Below are 19,833 nucleotides of genomic sequence, written 5' to 3' on the forward strand. Positions count from 1 at the left end.
GATTTGCACTTCCATTCCAGAGGTTTTCTTTTAAAACTTTTTATGCACAGATCCAATTATAGCTAGAATGGCCTTAGATGGAGTAACTACTTTTACTGTGCTTTAATTAATTACCACCACCAGACTAGCGTGGAATGTTTTCATCTCATCTATCCTGTTTATTATCCTGCATTATTCTTTTTCTCTCCACATAATTCTCAATATTTGTAACATGTAACAGGTTTCTTTATGTCCTGCCCCTGTATGCATGCACAAAAACTCTATAAAGCATGTACCACTAGGGGATTCAGAAAGAGATGGAACTATGGCTCCACCCCTCTCTGCCCTGGCCTGGGAAACTAACTGGCTGAAGAAGAGTGTGCACACTGCCCCCTCTCGACAGGTGGCACAGTGGTCATGAGGAGACACCCATAAGGCTGCCTAACAAGGACCTTCTTGTACACAAGGGAGCCGGCTCTCAGCACAGAGCCTCCAGCAGCTCCCACTGGATCACTCCCACTCTGCATCACCCTAACTTGGGGCTGTATCTTTAAAACACAAACATCCCACAGAATACATTGTATTATTAGAATTACGTATTCATTTGTTACAAATGTCTGCTGATGGAAATACAATTGATGTAGATGCTAGAACATTTACTTCTTTAGATTAGTGATAAATAAATAATAAATAAAATAAAATAATAATAAATTATCTGGCTCGATATTTAGCCAGCTGGCTCAGCCCTGAACAAGCAATCTGTATATGGCAGGAGGAGCAGTGAATCAAACAGAATTACATACAGTTGTATAAATATTCCTATGTAAAACCAATGAGTGAGGTCCTCACCCCTCACTTGCTCTTTTACCCCAATTAAAGGTCTGGAGCAGTATAAAGGGGTCCTAAAAAAAAAAAACAGTTCCAGGTGAGAGTGGTTTCCTCCAGCACAGACACTGCAGAGACAACCAGAAGGCTGCCTTCTAAGGACCCCTTCATAAGCCCTGGTGTAGGGGGCATGACAAGGGTGGGAGAGGCACCTTGAGGTGGAGTCACAGCACACAGTGCTGCAGAAATTCCAAGCAGTGCTGCCACCCATCAGGCAGTCCAGAGAGGCAGCTATAACTTGGATAGGCTCCTAGTGCTGTCTAAGATATGTTAGGAGCTTCTCCAACCCCCAGATGAGCAGGGCTCAAAGCTACCTTAGCCAAGCCTCCCCCGGGCTGCTAGTTTTGTACTGTGTCCATACGCACCTTCCAAAAAAGCCTATTTCTCTACCCATGTCCTCTCACTCTTAGGAACCTTTTTCTAATGTGTTGCCTAAACTTTTCTTTGCTTAGCTCTGTGCAATTGCTGATGATGTGTATTCCCATAAACATTAATCTGTATTAGCCAATTGAATAGTTCTGCATGGTTGTGTATAATTTGTATACTGTCACAGAATATTTTCTGTGCAGATAGCATTTCAATAATACCTATAGTATAGCATGGATATATCAGAACATGGGGTTGGGAGAGGAAACTGTGGATAATGAACAAATATTTAAGTGAACAAAATTAATTATGATTAATGGTACATATCTGAAATATTTGAGTTTTCATGATGGTATATGAAATTCAGTGCTGACAAATATAAACTGGAAGAAATAATGTCAATTACTAACATGCACATTGCTGATTACTAAATTAACTGGAACCCAGGAGGGATGGTGTCATAACTATAAAGGGAAGGGTAACAGCCCTCCTGTGTACAGTACTATAAAATCCCTCCTGGCCAGAGACTCCAAAATCCTTTTACCTGTAAAGGGTTAAGAAGCTCAGGTAACCTGGCTGACACCTGACCCAAAGGACCAATAAGGGGACAAGATACTTTCAAATCTTGGGGGGGGGGGAAGGCTTTTGTTTGTGCTCTTTGTTTTTGGGGGTTGTTCGCTCTTGGGACTAAGAAGGACCAGACATCAATCCAGGCTCTCCACATCTTTCTGAACAAGTCTCTCATATTTCAAACTTGTAAGTAAACAACCAGGCAAGGCGTGTTAGTTTACCTTTGTTTTCTCAACTTGTAAATGTACCTTTTGCTAGAGTGTTTATCTCTGTTTGCAGTACTTTGAACCTACGGCTAGAGGGGGGTCCTCTGAGCTCTTTAAGTTTGATTACCCTGTAAAGTTATTTTCCATCCTGATTTTACAGAGATGATTTTTACCTTTTTCTTTAATTAAAAGCCTTCTTTTTAAGAACCTGATTGATTTTTCCTTGTTTTTAGATCCAAGGGGGTTGGATCTTGATCCACCAGGAGTTGGTGGGAGGAAGGAGGGGGGATGGTTAATTTCTCCTTGTTTTAAGATCCAAGGGGTTTGGATCTGTATTCACCAGGGAATTGGTGAAGAGTCTCTCAAGGCTACCCAGGGAAGGGAATTAGCTTTGGGAGTGGTGACAGCGGACCAGATCTAGGCTGGTAGTTAAGCTTAGAAGTTTTCATGCAGGCCCCCACATTTGTACCCTAAAGTTCAAAGTGGGGAAGTAGCCTTGACAGATGGAAAGATAATTATTTAGGTGAATGAAAACTTCTGTTCAATGTACACTGGAGGCCAAAGAAAATACTACTTTAATACATAAGGAGTGGGATATATTAGAACAGTGAAATTATTATAGTGTTGTTGGGGGCCACTAGGCATAGCTACCAGGTAACTCGGGAGAGTGGAAGACCAAAGTGTCGATGAAGCTCTTTTGCTCTGGGCCTATCTGCACCCCCAAACCCCATCTTGTGAACTCTCACCTACTTCTGTGCTCACTGCTTACAGGCTTTGTAGCAAGCTGAAGCAGAAATGTAAGGGTCAGCTTTTCTAGTAGGCAGACTGCTGTAAACAGGCCTTGCAAGGCCACAAGATAAGCAGGCGTATGGGAACTTTTCTAATTGTAACTGCTAGAGAAGGGAGGGATGGGAGGTGTAAGAGGGAGTAACAGGACAAAGGCTTACACAGAGACTGCTTGAAGTATAAAAGGTAAAAGTTATTTGTATTTGTGGCACTGGATTTGAGACATGCTGGTCTCCTAGTGCCATTTCAGAGCTCTGAAATAAACTTGGCTTGCTTTCTCCCCTCGGTGTCTTTATTGGTGCCAAGCACACCGGGCAACGGACCATTTGAAGTCCGCCTCGAGCACTTGGGCGGTAACAGTGTCACTATATATATCAATCGTACACCTTGACCTGCAATACTATGTTGATGTCTGGTCACTCTGTCTCCAAGAAAGATACAGAAAAAATAGAAGGGGTCCAGAGATGAACAACAATGGAATGGAATGGAAAGAAATTTTCTCTATCATCTTTACTGAATATTTGCATTGCAGTAATATCCAAAGAGCTCAATCAAGCTGAAGAAAAATTGAAAAGACGATAACACTTTAGTTGAAAGAGCTGATGAATAAAAAGGAAATTTTCAGAACAATGAACAATAGAGAAATGGTAAATCAGCTGCTCCTCTATATATTCCCTTATAATCACAAGAACAAGAAGGATTCCAATTAATCCGAAAAGCAATAAATTTAAACTGATAAAAGGAAATAGTTTTCTTTACATAATTAACCTATGGAACTCGCTGCTATAGAATCATAGGACTGGAAGGGACCTCGAGAGCTCATCTAGTCCAGTTTCCTGCACTCATGGCAGGACTAAGTATTATCTAGACCATCCCTGACAGCTGTTTGTGTAACCTGCTCTTAAAAATCTCTGATGATGGAGATTCCACAACCTCCCTAAGCAATTTATTCCAGTGCTTAACCACCCTGACAGTTAGGAAGTTTTTCCTGATGTCCAATCTAAACCTCCCTTGCTGCCCATTTAAGTCCATGGCTTCTTGTCCTATCCTCAGCGGTTAAGAAGAACAATTTTTCTCCCCCCTCTTTGTAACAACCTTTTATGTACTTGAAAACTGTTATCATGTCCCCTCTCAGGCTTCTCTTTTCCAGACTAAACAAACCCAATTTTTTCAATCTTCCCTCATAGATCATGTTTTCTAGACCTTTAATCATTTTTGTTGCTCTTCTCTCGACTTTCTCCAATTTGTCCACATCTTTCTTGAAATGTGGTGCCGAGAACTGGACACAATACTCCAGTTGAGGCCTAATCAGCGTGGAGTAAAGCGGAAGAATAACTTCTCATGTCTTGCTTACAATACTCCTGCTAATACATCCCAGACTGATGTTTGCTTTTTTTGCAAGAGTGTTACACGGTTGACTCAAGAATAGCTTGTGGTCCACTATGACCCCCAGATCCACAGTACTCCTTCCTAGGCAATCATTTCCCATTTTGTATGTGTTCAACTGAGTGTTCCTTCCTAAGTGGAGTACTTTACATTTGTCCTCATTGAATTTCATCCTATTTACTTCAGACCATTTCTCCGTTTGTCCAGATCATTTTGAATTATAATCCTATCCTCCAAAGCACTTGTAACCTCTCCCAGCTTGGTATTGTCCACAAACTTTATAAGTGTATTACTGAGTCTAAGAGTGTAGCAGGATTCTGAAGAGGATTTGACATTTATATAGATAATGAAAACATTCACAGGTACATTAGATAGGATAGAAAAATAAGAGATATAAACCTTCAGGCTTCAGGACATAAGTCAACCACTACCTGCCTGGGGTAGGAAAAAATTTCTCCAAGGGGCTGGTTATTCCATTATAATCCATGACAGGAACACAACCTTTTGAGGAATCTGTTAGAAGCCACAGTCAGATAGGATATTGAACTAAATGGATGACTTATCTGATCTGGATAATAATCCTATGTATCTAAATTCTGAATTTATTACTAATTCATCAATTCATTTGGACTAAAATCTTTGAAGTCTCTTCTGGGGTGAAGCTATAGATATGATTAGCATTCAGTGTAGAATCTGCCAAGAAATAAGACCTTGAACCAGCAAAGCATTTAAGCATTTGCTTAACTGCAATAGGGCTGCTCCCATTAAAATTAAGCATGTGCTTAAGTGATGTACTGGCCTGAGGCCTAAGAAAACAAAAATCACATTTCAAAGCACTGACTCCTCTCTGATTTCCCGTGAATGCATTCCTTTCTGCAGCAAAGCTGGAGAGCAGTCAGGAGAGACCAGATCATGGCTTCTTTCACAGAAGATGCACAAGCTCCTTGATGCAATTTTAAAATGCTGTGCCACAGTCAATATCCAACATCAATTTTGCAAAGCTTTACATGGTGACAAAAATCTTTCTTTATCCCTGAAGTGATCTGCTTATAACCTGAAGAATAAGATTTAATTAACCTTATCATAGCCTGCATAACTATAAATGATATTGTTCATAAAATTATCCAGGACTTTCTAATTTTCAGCCAAAATAACTGGCTCAATGGCATGCTGCAGCAGTGAATTTCATAGGTTGCCTATCGGCTGTATGAAGACGCATTTCTTTACATTTGTTCTAAATTTACTAGCCATTAATTTCATAATATAAGATTCATTGTCCTTTCCATGTCACTTCTGATATATTACAGAGCCCAGCTCTGAGAGGTACTGGGTGCTCCTGCTAGGTTCTGAGAAGAGAGGAAAAGATATACGGATTGAGGGGAACATAAAGAGGGACAGGGAGAATGAAGCTGGCCACAGAGAGACAATGAGGAAATGAGGCAGAAGGAGGTTGGAGCAAACAATCAATACATAGATGGAAAAGAAAAGTTCACAACATCCACCTAATCAGACATACACAAAAGCCTTCACTTTTAGCAAACAATGCCTCCTTGGCCTCATTTGGGGGCCCGGAATCACCCACAGCTGTAAAACTCTTGCACAGTGTGTGGACACTTGATAATTGCCCTGTTCTGTTCATTCCCTTTGACACATCTGGCATTACTGGGCTAGATGGACCATTGGTCTGACCCAGTATGGACATTCTTATGTTCTTATGACAAACCTCTTCAACAACAGGAGCAGTAACCACTCTACTATGTCTTCAATCTACTTCCACCAAGCCACTAACATCACTTCCATTATATGTAGGCTCAGCGTCAGCCAACTTGTTCACCTTTAAGTCCCAATCTTTGCCTGACGCTGAAAAAGTACAGACACGGCATCTTCCAGGTAAAATGGAAAAATAATATGGAGCTGTGTGTCACGAACTGGGACATGGGCAGTCAGGCCTGGAGGCAGTGAGAGGCTGGGAGCCTTTCATTACCAACTGGCAGAGGGCACATCAAACCATAACTCACATCAAGCCTAACATACTCATTGCCTCAACCCACTGTTGACATAACCTGTATCTAAAAGGTGTCATGTGAGGTGTCATATTTAGTGAGGTGTCATATGATTTAGTTGGGGTTGGTCCTGCTTTGAGCAGCGGGTTAGACTGGATGACCTCCTGAGGTCTCTTCCAACCCTAATCTTCTATGATTCTATGATATGCAAACTGATAACACATTGGTCATGAATATTATTGTGTGATGTATGTACCAGCGGTGTATAAAGAATTTTAGATCTGTGTTGAAAATATGTTCTTAAAAGGTGTTTAGCAAGCATTGTATAAAACTAGCCTATCCAAGACAAAAAATATTGTTTTCCCTGTTTTCCAGTGTCTCCAGTGTAGACAGGTAATACCTCAGGAGGACAATGAAAAGTACATCTACATGCAAGTTAAACTAAGCCATCAAGCTTAAGAGGGAGAAGACCGCTTAATGATCATGACAGGGGATGGAGCCTGCACTCCCAGGAAGCTTTCTGGCTCTTGAAACAGAGACAATAGACTTTGGGAAATATAAGCAAAGTCCAAAAAAAAAAAAAGCCATTTTGTCATCCATCACCTGGGTGGCAAAGGGGAAGCAGCGCCCCTTGAGCTGATGAAAAGTGGATCCTCTTGGCCTGAAAACCAAGAGTAGCTGGAACTGTCTATAGGTGAGAAACCTGCTTAGACAAAGATTGTAACTTGCTGAAGTTGTTTTAGCTACAAAAAAGTGTGTTTTGTTTTGTTTCACTGTAACCATATCTGTGTCTTCTATTCTTACTTATTGTCATTCAAATTTCTGTTCTTTGTTAATAAAACAAGAATGTTTATTACAAAACCATCTCAGTTTTGTGTATGAAACTGAAGGATGAAATCCTCAGCTAAACTAACAGGCTGATGTGAGCTCTGTCTCTTTGGAGGCAGCGAACGTAATAATTTCTGAGTATCCAATGAGAGGGACTGGACACTGCAAGGGAGGTGGTTTTGGACAGACTTGGGACTGGAAAGGCTGTTGCTGTCACTCTGCAAGGAGTAACCAGGCTGATGGAAGCCAGGGTGAGGACATTGTATTGTAAGCAGGCGGCTAGTGTCAGGGCTCTGAGCCAAAGCCACGCAGCACAGAAGCACCCAGGGTTCCAGGGTGCTTAATGCTGTAGGTGAAACTCCAAAGCATCATAGAGGCCACAAACAGAGCCAAAGTTCAAAGCCACTGCCAGCGATCAGGAGTCAGAGCTGGAGCAAGGCAGCAGGGCTGAAGCTGGTCAGAAATAAGGCAGGAGCGGGACTGGGAACAAGGCCGGCACAGAAGCGATTGCAGCTGCAGGATTACGTAAGCATTAAGTTTCCAGCAGCCTGCCACCACTACTGCTGAGCTTAAATGCACACCTGATGGCTCCTTCCAGCCAACAGGGCAGGCCAGCAAATCAGGCAATTCTGCCATAGCCCAACTAGGCTCATTAACTGGGCATACCCAGCAAACCCCAGGCTCAGCTGAGAGAATTCAAGCCCACAGTGCACCATCTGCAACCACTGACACTTTGCACCATCTGCTGACTGATAGCACTGCATCCCATCTTCCTGTCCACCCTCACAAGAGTCTGTTGAGGATATACAGAAATGCATGGTTAACAGTATTAAATGTTGCTGACAACTATAAAAATTTAACTTGTAATCATGTAACTAGCCTGTAATTAGCTGATAACTGAGATGAATGTACACAGTAATTAATTTAATACATTCCTATTTAATATTTGGTACTGCCCAGAAACTCCAGTCATGATCAGGAACCAGTTATGCTATCCTTCCCACTTCACTAGTTTCACTCTATGGTCCATTGTGGAGAAGTGACTTGCTTTTTCCCTAACTCTCTTCACCCCCTTGAGGTGCTGTACATCCCCAGGGGAAGAAAGAGACAGAGAAAGCAATCCCTGTGTTCTCTTTATGCAGGCCATGCAAATGAGGGAAAGTTCTGCATTCCCTCTCCCACCACTGTACACCTATTTATGGATCAGGGAGAATCTGGCTCTGATTTTCTAGCTTTTGTGAATAGATAACATTTGAAGGTAGGATTTTCACAAGCACTCAGAGTTGGTCTAACTTTTCCTGCCACTGAATTGTTCATTTTTTACTTATGATCCAATACTTCACTCCTTGCTCAGGCAAAACTCCTGTAACAAAGTTTAACTTTTGACTTTAAAAGATAGCAAGGTTGGGCCAATGCTGAACACTATTGAAAACCCCACCCCTCATTTACAGAGAACAAAACCTTTTTAAAATTAAATCTACATTTTTATAATGAATTAGTGACATTCTAATGTTCACATAATTCCCTTTTGCTCAGTTTTTGGTAGCATTTGGTCACTACTAATAATTCTTTGTTTATACAAAGTTTTTGGTGCCATTTAAACTCTGCTTGTAGAAGGAGATGCAACTTTTGTTTAAAATTCAAGTGAAAGGTAAAGGTCACTGGTATCACAATACAAAGGTATACAGGGATCAGTTCTCTAACAAGGCAGAGCTATTATTGGCAAATGACTTGCTCTGGTAGAGAATGCAATGTCTTTGAAGTGATGTTATATTAATTATAAGATTTTTGAATCACATGGTCAAGAACTACATCAACTAATGCAGACATTCCTTTGTCTAACTACATAATCCTGTTTCCTAACACATTTGCATGTCCTTCTTTACTCTCTTGTCTTTTCAAAACATTTATAAGAACTCATGCAGTGCTAATGCCTTTGTCTATCTCCTCCGATACCTAACACCTTTGCACACACCCCCTTTCGATTTTCACACACTCCTGCTAATGTCTGGTATTATATCTTATGCCAGTTTCACAAAGCAGTTGTTCCTTACCTTGGATTGACAGCATTTTGGCAAATGCTATGATAGTGTGAAACTTGGCATGAGCGTTAGGTGGATTTGCGATCCAAAAAGCTTTAATCTTTGCAGGCGAGTATGTGCATTGAACGAACAACCAAAGCAAGATAAAATTCTCTCAAACAGAAAGTCAGCAAGGCTAAGCAACTGTACCTTTCTTAAACTGCAAAACATACTCTGTGAAATGCTGGTCCCATTGCAACAGATTTCAGTAGAAGCTGGATTTCACCTACAGTAGGCCTTTTGCCACTGACTTGCTACCTCCTCACTGAAGGAATAGCCAATGCACACAGTTTTGTGGTTCTGAACCTGTGCATGGACAAACCAAACTCAAATGATTTGGGCACTAATAAAGTTCATTTTTTACTTATGATCCAATACTTCACTCCTTACTCAGGCAAAACTCCTGTAACAAGATAAAGGTCTTGCATCTTGTAAACGGTGAACAGGCTAGTAACATGGCTGCTCAAGGAGAAAGTTAGGTGAAGTTAAGAGAAAAGGTGAGCCTTTTTCCTTTCTGGGTGATTAAAGTAAGGAGGCCTCTGGGAAACTGTTGACCAGTGTTTCCAGTTTATTTGAACCCATCTGTGCAACAATAATGCAAAACAAGATTACCACCTGTTACACTGAGATTATGGCATGCCAAAAAGAAAACATGATCTCCCAGCCCTCTGAACTTTGGAGGCCGGATATTAAGTAATAAAATTAAAATACATATGCATACACATGAAAACACAGAGGCGCGCACACACACACACACACACACACATGCTCACTCTGCAGAAGTGTTACACCTTATGTTAAAAATAAACAAACCACACTATGATTCCTTATGCTGCTTAGAGCTAAATTTACTAATTTTGATTAATTTATTCAAGGTGCTCAAGATATTATATATATATATATACACACACATTCTTTTTACTCTCTCTCATGATATTTTAGGATGCTCTTCTCTGACAAAATATTCATATGCTGGAGCAGGAGCAGATTCTCTACCCCATTTCACTCACTCTGCATTGTTCAGGCTGCACAAAGGGATGTCCAAATAACCTGCTGGGATCCCCCCTAACAGCAGCATACACTATTCACTGCATAAGAAGTTCAGAACACCAGACGCACCCTCCATTAACCTTTTTGAAATTTGATTTTCCTGAACAGCAAATCCAAAGTAGCTACTTAATATTTCCTATCAGAGATGCTTGTTTTAAAGGCACATGGTAAAAATTACCCCTCCACCCTGCATTGTTTTCTGCCCCACTGTGTGTGTGTACAGAGCTGAGTTAAAATGACTTGAAATCTAGGGTCTGAAGTGCTGGGATTTCAAGTCATTGTCACTTGAATCCCAGAGCTTCAGACGTTAGGATTCAAGCTGTTTCCACTCTGTTGTATATGCACACAAAAAGCATGTCTAGACTAGAATAAAAACATTTTTAAAAAAATTAGCTTTGTAGTGTTAGCTTGGTTTCACCTGAACCAGATAAGACATATTAAAATATAACTTGTGCTGTCTACATGAGACCTTTACAATGTGTTCATTAAAATGTGTTAGCAAAATGTTGGGTGGTGGTGGTGTTTGTAAAGTAAATAAATAAACAAATCTTTCTTTCTAGTCCAGATACATCCAAATGTGAAGAGAACATGATTTTGGGGGAAAGAAGACATCATAGGGCAGATCACCAGCTGGTATCAATTGTCACAGCTCCATAGAAGACAATGAATCTATGATACTTTGTGAGGACTTGCCCATTAGGGAGGATAGAGAAGGAGAGACACATGATCCTACCAACTCTAACTCACACAAAGCAGTCCTTATTGACGCTGGCGCCAGGTCTATTCTACAAACTTCTGTCAGCAGAGCTATGTCAGTCAGGGGTGTGAAGAGGTGTAATCCCTGACTGACACAGGGTGCCAAGTTACAGAAGCCCCTAATGTAGATACAGCTATACCAGCAAATCTGTCCTGTACCAAGCTCGCTAATTTCATTCATAGTGGCATCTGCACGCACACTAAAAGCGATTGGCAGGATAGTATGCTGGTATTCCTTCACTAGTAAAGCGCTCCAAGCACAAGTTACCTGTGGGGAAAAAAGTATAAGCTCATGTAGTTAAGGTCTATATCATAATGCATTTGGAAAAGGGGGCAGAATTAAGTGTGTGTTAATTCTGGTATTTCCTAACTTTTGAGTTCTTTGAGTTTGCAACCATAATGTTCTTTTAACATAGACTTTTGGGGGGCTTTGGGAGGATTTTTTTGGTATGGAATAATGATATAAAAGTCCAGAATGATATCAGTATTCACACGGCAGTTTATTTGACTACAAGCAGAACTGTTCTGTGAAAAAAAGACTTAACTATATATGGTTTCTAAGGTATACGATACCATACACAAAGCAAAATGTAATGTAAAAGACCTAAGTCATCATGTATTGTTAATGGTCCTTATCATTAAAGGTGCTGCACATCTGCTAGCAGCTGGAACTTACACTGAAGTAAATGTGAGTTGCAGGTGCTCAGCACCTCTCAGTATTTGACCCCATAAAAAACTACAGAAAATTCCTGACATATAGCAGTTATCTGTTGACTTCATATATAGCTGACTTGCAAATTCTGGGGCCTATGCACATCCTTTGTCATTGTGGACGAAATGTTAAAAACAGGAGCAACTGGTGCACCTGCAAAAATGCATGAACACATATTGCAGTTCCAGAACACAGTGGGTGTGCCCACAGATTGGACAGCTGGTTGTCAAATGGATGTTTGGGGGTGCAAGTGCATGATTTGTACATGGAATTGCAGGTGGATCAGACTGAATGTGCACAATGCTTTTGCCACTATTATGTAGAAAGTGGTAGCAGGTTATGTGACACACACAACTGAATTTTTCCCCTCTAATTCAGTCAGTTTGTAATATTTTCTTTCTGTATCTGTTTAAAAATCCAGAATTCTCTCCTTATAAAATTCCTCAATAAATTGCTTTAAAAGCTCAAAAACTTCTATATATTCTACAGCTGTCATAAAGAAAATGGATAGAAAGAGAGTAGGGAGACTGATTACTGAAGATGTAATTCAGTCTCAGAGTTCTGATGATCTCATAAACTTTTTATGGTACTGTCAGAAACTCTTGACTGAATTACAGGCATGTTATCAATCTCCCTGAATCTATCATCATATATATTATCAGGTTCTCCCTGGCCATTATTCTATGTACAATACCAAGGTAAAATTAGACTCTGATCATTTCTGCTGTGTTGAAGTTTGTCATTATTTCTCTCAAGCAAGTTTTACAGTGGAGAATATTACCTGCTTTCTTCAAGTTGCACATTTCTGTAACCTTCCAAGGAAGATTTTTTTTAAGGATTTTGAAAGTCAAATAAAAGTTGAACTTTCCAAATGACAACCTATTAATAAAAAATATCTGTGTGGGTAATTTTTCTGTACACACACACACACACACACACACACACACCATACCTCTAGTCATATTGGAGGTTGTGATGTTTCTCTTGTGAATCACTCATTTCACCCGATTGGTAATTTTCAGAAGTAAATATGTTCATCTCTTTCAGGTATTATAAGCATTTCAAAATCTCTCTCTCTTTCTCTGTCTCTCTCAGGTTCCAAACACAATTCAAGTTATTTCAATAGTTTTCATTCATGAAGAAGCAATTATTGCCAGTTATCATTAGGGTGACCAGACAGCAAGTGTGAAAAACTGGGACGGAGGTGGAGGGTAATAGGAACATATATAAGACAAAGCCCCGGATATTGGGGCTGTCCCTATAAAAATTGGGACATCTGGTCACCCTAGTTACCATCTCTTGCCCATCTAACAATCAGATGTCAAACACATATTACATTATCAAGGATAATGTTACTACTTTAAAAAACTGTGGTTTAAAATTTAAAATTTCCCAGGCAAATAGCCTATTTATCTGTATATTTGAATCAGACAGAGAAGATTTAAATCCACGTATCCTACCTCCAAGTGAGTGCATTAACCACACTCTCTCTCTCTGGCCCAATGAATATTTATGTAGCTACATAAAGTGGAACATCTTCAATAGGAGACACTGAATGCAACCACCTCAGAATAGCCTACAGCCTGGTGGTTAGAGCACTCACCTTGGTTGCGGGGGAGATCTGAGTTCAAGTCTGGAATGGGGATTCAAATTTAGATCCCCTACATCCCAGGCAGATACCCTAACCACTACGATAAAGATTATAAAGAGAGAGAGACAGGCACACATGGGATTTGCTGGCTGGCCTGATACTATAACTTATGTCCATATGCAATGTTTGCTTGTGACATGAGGTTGTGGGAGACAGGCTTGTGTGCACCTCAGTTTCTCCCTATTACACAACTGAATACCTACTTTCCACCCAAACATCTGACCTACAACAGAACCAAGAAGTTTAAAAAATGTCAAGGTTTAGGGAAGTGATAGTGACATTGGCAAAATGCAGGAAATTTCTAGATTAAAAATGAAATTAGCAACTTTATTTAATTTCACCATAGACATTTTGGACCAAATTGCTGCCTTAAATAGCAAACACCTGTTGAGTGTGTATGCAGTGAGTAGACAACCACACATCCAACATAAGGGATATACTGCTGTTGCAGGGCTGGGTGTCTCTCCATGGACCATCACAATGCAGTAAGTAGAGCTTACTGATCCTCAGGAGTAGTGTAAGCACCTACATTTCTACCACCAATTTTTTGCTGCTCATGGAAGCATACAGCATTATTTGCTTGGGACAGCACCGTGTTCTTTTAACAAACCATCACCCCATAGACATGGGGTTGCAACTTGGGGCATTACATGGATAAAGCTGACAACTCACACTTGTGTTTCATGGCAGGAAGCCGTCAGCAGCCTTCCTTTAGCCACCAACATTATGCAAAATCCCTTTTGGCCCCTTTCCCAGCCTTATGCACTAGAGCAAATGTGAGCAGGATTTAGCCATTTGTCAAATGACACTCAGACTCTCTGTCCTGCTCTGTTCTGTCTGTTCTAAGATATTTTCAATGACATTGCTACTAAAACTGTATTGTTGAAGTATGAGATGGTGTGTGAAATCAGTTTGTAAGAATGTCTGTTTATGCTGCATGTGATGAAATATCTAACAGCCCAAATAAATCAGATACAAGAAATGCAGTTAGAGATCTTACTTCAAATGGGAGCTCTGTAAGTTCTATATTTCCAGCCAAATCCAGTTTTTCCAGATTCTCACAGTTTCCCAATTCTGGAGGGATGCTCTTCAAATTATTAAAACTCACATTGAGTTCTTTCAGTTGTTTTAAACAACCTGTTAAAATAAAGAGCTAAAATCAGTAGGGCAGAAGCACAAAGGAATCAAAAGTCTATTCAGGTTAGCAAAGGAACAGCCACCCTATGTGCCAGTTAGTTAAAAAAAAAAGTATTCAGACATAAATATTGTTCAGAACATCACTGAAGTCCAGGGGCGGCTCTATGTATTTTGCCGCCCCAAGCATGGCAGTGAGGCAGCCTTTGGCGGCGCGCCTGCGGGAGGTCTGCTGGTAACGTGGATTTGGCGGCATGCCTGCGGGAGGTCCGCCGGTCCCACACCTTCGGCGTCCCCGCCGCCGAATTGCCGCCAAAGCCGCGGGACCGGCGGACCTCCCACAGGCATGCCGCCAAAGGCTGCCTCACTGCTGCCCCCCGTGGCTTGCTGCCCCAGGCACGCACTTGGTGCGCTGGTGCCTGGAGCCACCCCTGCTGAAGTCACTATGGGCCCAGTCCTTCAAGGTATGGAATGCCCTCAACTCCCAATGAGTTCCGTGGGAGTTTAAAGGACTCAGCATCTCACAAAAGGTCTGATCATGCTTCTATTGGTATTAATGGCAAAACTCATATTGACTTCAATAGGAACTGGCTCATGTGCAGAATTAGGCCCTCAGTTACTGCTAAAAAGGAATAAAGAGTTTGCCTTTTGGCTGGAGAGTGCTGTGACAATTGGCATGGCCTTTATCATCATTGATTTCTCCTGCCACCAAACTTACTGGAGGACATCAAGAATTGCATCTGGCAAGTATCAAGCATTATACACTCTTTTGTGTAATCTTGGTGACTTTGGTATTCATATCTGATATGAAAGACAAGGAGAATGTACAGTTATTACATTATTTGCTTTACTGAAAGCTATGCTCCTTGTCAGCTGGATCTTAGGCACTGATGATATCTTAGGGCAGCGTTTCTCAAACTGGGGGCCCCGAGGGTACTCCAGGGGGTCCGCGGGCCCCACTGAGAAACTCCTCTCCCCCCCCCCAACTCCTCTCCCTCCCAGCACACTGTGGAACAGGCTAACTACCTGCACTGGCTCTGCACCGCTCCCGGAAGCGGGTAGTATCCCTGTGGCCCTTGGGTGAGGGGGGCAAGGAGTCTCCACGCACTGCCTCTGCCCCAAGAGCCAACTCTGCAGCTCCCATTGGCTGGGAACTGCAGCCAATGGGAGCTGTGGGGGCGGTGTCTGCGGGCAGAGGCAGCACGCGGAAACCCCCTGGCCCCCCTGCCTAGGAGCTGCTGCCAGAGGGATGTGCCGGTTGCTTTTGGGAGCTGCCCAAGGTAAGCGCCGCCCAGCCGCAGCCCACACCCCTCACCCCTTCCTGCACCCAACCCCCCTGCCCCAGCCCAGAGCCCACACCCCACACCCAAACTCCCTCCCAGAGCCCACATCCCGCACCCTCTCCTGCACCGCAACCTGTGTGGGGGGGTGCGGGGTGCAGACGCTGGGAGGGAGTTTGGGTGCGGTGGGGGGTACGGGCTCTGGGCTGGGGCAGCGGGTTTGGATGCAGGAGGGGGTGAGGGGTGCGGGCTCCGGCCAGGCGGTGCTTACCTCGGGCGGCTCCCAAAAGCAACTGGCACATCCCTCTGGCAGTGGCTCCTAGGCAGTGGGGCCAGGGGATTCCTGGCCAATGGGAGCTGCGGGGATGGTGCTGGGGGCAGGGGCAGTGCATGGAGCCCTCTTCCCCCATCCCCCATCAGGGGCCGCAGAGACGTGCCTGCAGCTGGCCGCTTCCGAGAGTGGCGTGGGGTCATGGCAGGCAGACAGCCTGCCTGAGCTCTGCTGCGCCGCCGGCCGAGAACCGCACCCACTCCTGCAACCCAACCCCCTGCCCCAGGTCAGAATCCCCTCCTGCACCAAACTCCCTCCCAGAGCCTGCACCCCTCACCCTCTCCTGCACCCCAACACTCTGCCCCAGCCTGGAGTCCCCTCCTGCACCCAAACTAATATAACAACTGTTCTAAGGTAAGAAGTAGGTTATTTTGAATTAACTTAACTACATTCTACATGTTTTAAGACTGAAATGTAACCACAGAATGACTTTATATTAATTAAAAGGCAAGTTTAGTATAGCATTAGTAGTCTCAATGCCACAATTGTGATCATTTTGTTTTAAATTAGGAAAAAGACTTGTATACAGGGGCCCCACAAAATCTAATAGCCCCGGGCCACAGGAGAGTTAATCTGCTCTGCAAGGGGAGCCTCTACAGATTGCAGGGAAGGATGATATGCCTGCCTCCATGTCAGCCTGCCCTGGCCTACATTCTCCCCAGCTACCGAGCCCCATATCCACAGTGAACCCTCCCAGGGACAGGGCCTAGGATGGTTCTATGGAAGTAGAAGCCCCCTCCCTTGTTCTGTGGCATCTGAGGCAGATTCACTGAGCTAAGAGGCATGACCTGGACTTTAGTTTTTATTTAAGTTCTTTTACTCAGGCAAAACTCCCATTGCCTTCGGTGAAGCTTTGCCTCACAAAGAACTGAGTAAGTATTTAAGCTCTATGCACATAAGAAATTATTGTTTTCCCTTTTTCCTCTTAAGTGGTGTTTCAGTTAAACTGGCAGGAGAAGAATTAGCCTTTCGACTACAATAGACATAGATTTGGCAGTGTAGTATTATTGCAAAAGATTCATTTGGCTGGTGCAAGAGGATAATAGCAGTAGTTAGGGTGTTAATGTGTGAACCGCTTATCCTATTTACAAGTGCATCAAAATATAATGTTAGCCTATCTAGTGTAACATGATTTAGAGAAATGAAGGTATTATTTGTACTATTTAGCCTATCTTACATCAATTTATCACCTTGTTATAGCAAAAATAAATCATTGAGCTGTAGATGTGTGGAGGAAGAACACATCAAGTCTGATGGGAAAGATTTGTTTCAACGTGGACCCAATTACTTCCTGGCTTTAAACAGGAGTAACTCCCATTGAAGTTAATAGGAGTTGGAATCATTTAGACCAGAGGAGAATTTGGTCCCTGCCAGGAAATTTTTGCTAAAATTTCTTGCCATCCCTACTACCATTTCTGCTCCATTGGCGGATGGAGTGTTAACGTACACCAGGCTTCAGAGGACCATTAAGCCCTTTGTTGTCTAACCCTGCTCAGGGTAGATCTGCAGAATGCAGCATTACCACTTGTGAAGCTGAACTGGTGATAGCAACAGTGAGAAATCTTAACAAAATTGTCCTACTGATTGAGCAGGATGAGGTGGACAAGCACTGCCGTATTTGTATTTCCTTCCCTCTAAAACCAGACCTTATGTATCAGGCCCAGCCCCCCTTAAGATTGAGCAGCCTGAAATGCAGCCCGTTTATGTAGTCCTATAGGGGTACTCCCCCTTTTTGGCTGCATGGAATGGATCAGGATTTGGCCCCACATGTGTCAGATGGTGCTCAAGCATAAATTCACAATTTTAAAAAACCCACAATAATAAACTTGCTGCTAGTACAGCTTTGTGGTTGACTTCTCTTTATGAGGCTAGTGCACTGAGTTTTCCATTCCATAAAAAAATATAAATTAGAACATTAAACAGCTAACATCTTCTTGTATTTTCCAAGCAGAGGCAGTTAAAGCAGTAATGAAACCCATAGTTTCCCTGGCAATTTCATGTCTAAGAATTTTATTTTTAATTAGAACCTGCTATGCCATCACAGTTGTTGCATAAGATACCATTTATTCTCATTGTGATTTTTTAAACTCATTATTTAAAAAATTAAACCCAGTAATTAAACCCTATAACTTTTAATTTTTAATATGCAAAGCAGCACAATAGTGATTGCCATGCCACTTGAAGAGGTAGACAAGCCTACATTAGAGTTTCTAAGGGGATGGCTAAGTGAGTAAAAGCAGACAAAATTATAAAGTAGTTTTTATCACCTAAGGACAGTATTCTTCACCAATGTTCTTCCACCCGTATAAGCCTACAGAAAACTGCAAAGCAGGTGTCTGCATTGGTCCGAAATAGTCAAATTAGCTGGACACAAGAGCTTCTTTTGGTCCATTAAATGGTAAATTGTCTCTTTTCCTCATCCTCTCTGGTACACCAGTGATTCCGGCCTTGTTTTATTTCAAGGGGTATAAACTCTGTAGCTTACTGATGACAATTTAAATGTCAACATTATTCATTATTTCACTGCTAATCAAAGCATCCCAGAAAAAGAGAGGGATTATAATTTTTTGAACTATCTACTTTGGCATCAGATTGTGGCATAACAAATAGGCAAAGCTTGGGGTTGTGGGTGGTGCTTCAGAAACTACTACCATTTTTTAAAATTATCATTATTATTATTTAACAAAGTGACCTTGGTTAGTGAAATTTTGTTCTTTGTCCAGTTTTTATGTATCCACATCTAAAATTTTGGATTTAATAAATCAGAAAGCCAGTATCAATCCTGTTTGCAATTGCACTATTTTTCATGGACAGATTGAGATATTATATTTGGGATGGGGGATCTAGGGTCAGAAGGTTACGGATATGGCAGTGAGTCAAAGAGAACCTAGAAGTCCCTCTCTAGTAAAATGTGTGGAAGGGGAAGATGAGGACGTCCATGTAGGTTGGGAGGATGGAAACAGACTCCACCTGGGGAAAAAGAACTAGGAGTAAGAGACCATTTGTGAGGACTGAGGAGGAAGTTCAAGGAGTCAGAGAGGTGCAAGGAGTGGTGGGAAGAAATCTCTGTGGTGAGGAGAGGGAAGATGTGGGGTTTTAGTTTTATTTGTTTTGGAAGGAGGGAATTTGATGGATCAAGGCTCCATATAAACTTTATCTAACTATGATTTTTTTTTTCTGAACAGATAAATGGAATACGAACTCTAATCTCTCTGTGGACCACCAAAACAGTTGTATTCTTCTGGGACAATGGAGATCACAAAGTCCAGTACAAAGTGTATGGAAACCAGGGATAAAGCATTCTCAGTGGAAAGGATCTAGCTGTCAGATTAACATCTGGAGAAGGTTAGAGGAATCCAGAGTCTAATCACTTTTAAGAAATGCAGCAAATTCTTTCTATTTGATAAAGCTTTTTTCCTCCCACCCCACCCAGATCTTCCTATTATTTAAAAGGAGAATAGAGCCGGATATGTCCACCAGGGGATTTTTTTTTACCAGATTATTTTATCTGTAATGTTCTGAGATACTACAGTGATGGGAGGTAGCATAAAACCAAAAGATAAATCAATAGATGCAATTTTTTTTAGCAAAGAGAGGTTACATAAATGGGGCATGTGCTTGTCAGAATTCACCGTGGGAGCTCTGATTTATACAATGCCACTATCTGAAGCCCTTGGAAGTAATTAAGCAAATTTTTATTTATTTATTTTCATTGACCTTGGCAAAGTCCCTTGTTGTCTAGAAAGCAGAGGGGGGTTATTTGTTTGGTTTTTTACATTTTAGTGTATTATTCACCTTCTTGATATCTTAAGCAAATTAAAAGATAGAT

At 41.9% G+C, this 19,833-nt stretch overlaps 1 protein-coding gene across 1 annotated transcript in view; it reads right to left on the bottom strand.

Moving 5' to 3' along the window:
- The window catches only part of LRRC2 (leucine rich repeat containing 2), a 70,580-nt gene that overhangs the window by 15,619 nt on the left and 35,128 nt on the right, over nt 1–19,833 (bottom strand). Inside the window, exon 4 of the mRNA XM_065406877.1 lies at nt 14,260–14,396. Coding sequence (XP_065262949.1) covers nt 14,260–14,396 — 137 coding nt within the window. The remainder of the gene's footprint in view (nt 1–14,259; nt 14,397–19,833) is intronic.

This window comes from Emys orbicularis, chromosome 6 (genome assembly GCF_028017835.1).
Source record: "Emys orbicularis isolate rEmyOrb1 chromosome 6, rEmyOrb1.hap1, whole genome shotgun sequence".
Taxonomy (NCBI): Eukaryota; Metazoa; Chordata; order Testudines; family Emydidae; genus Emys; species Emys orbicularis.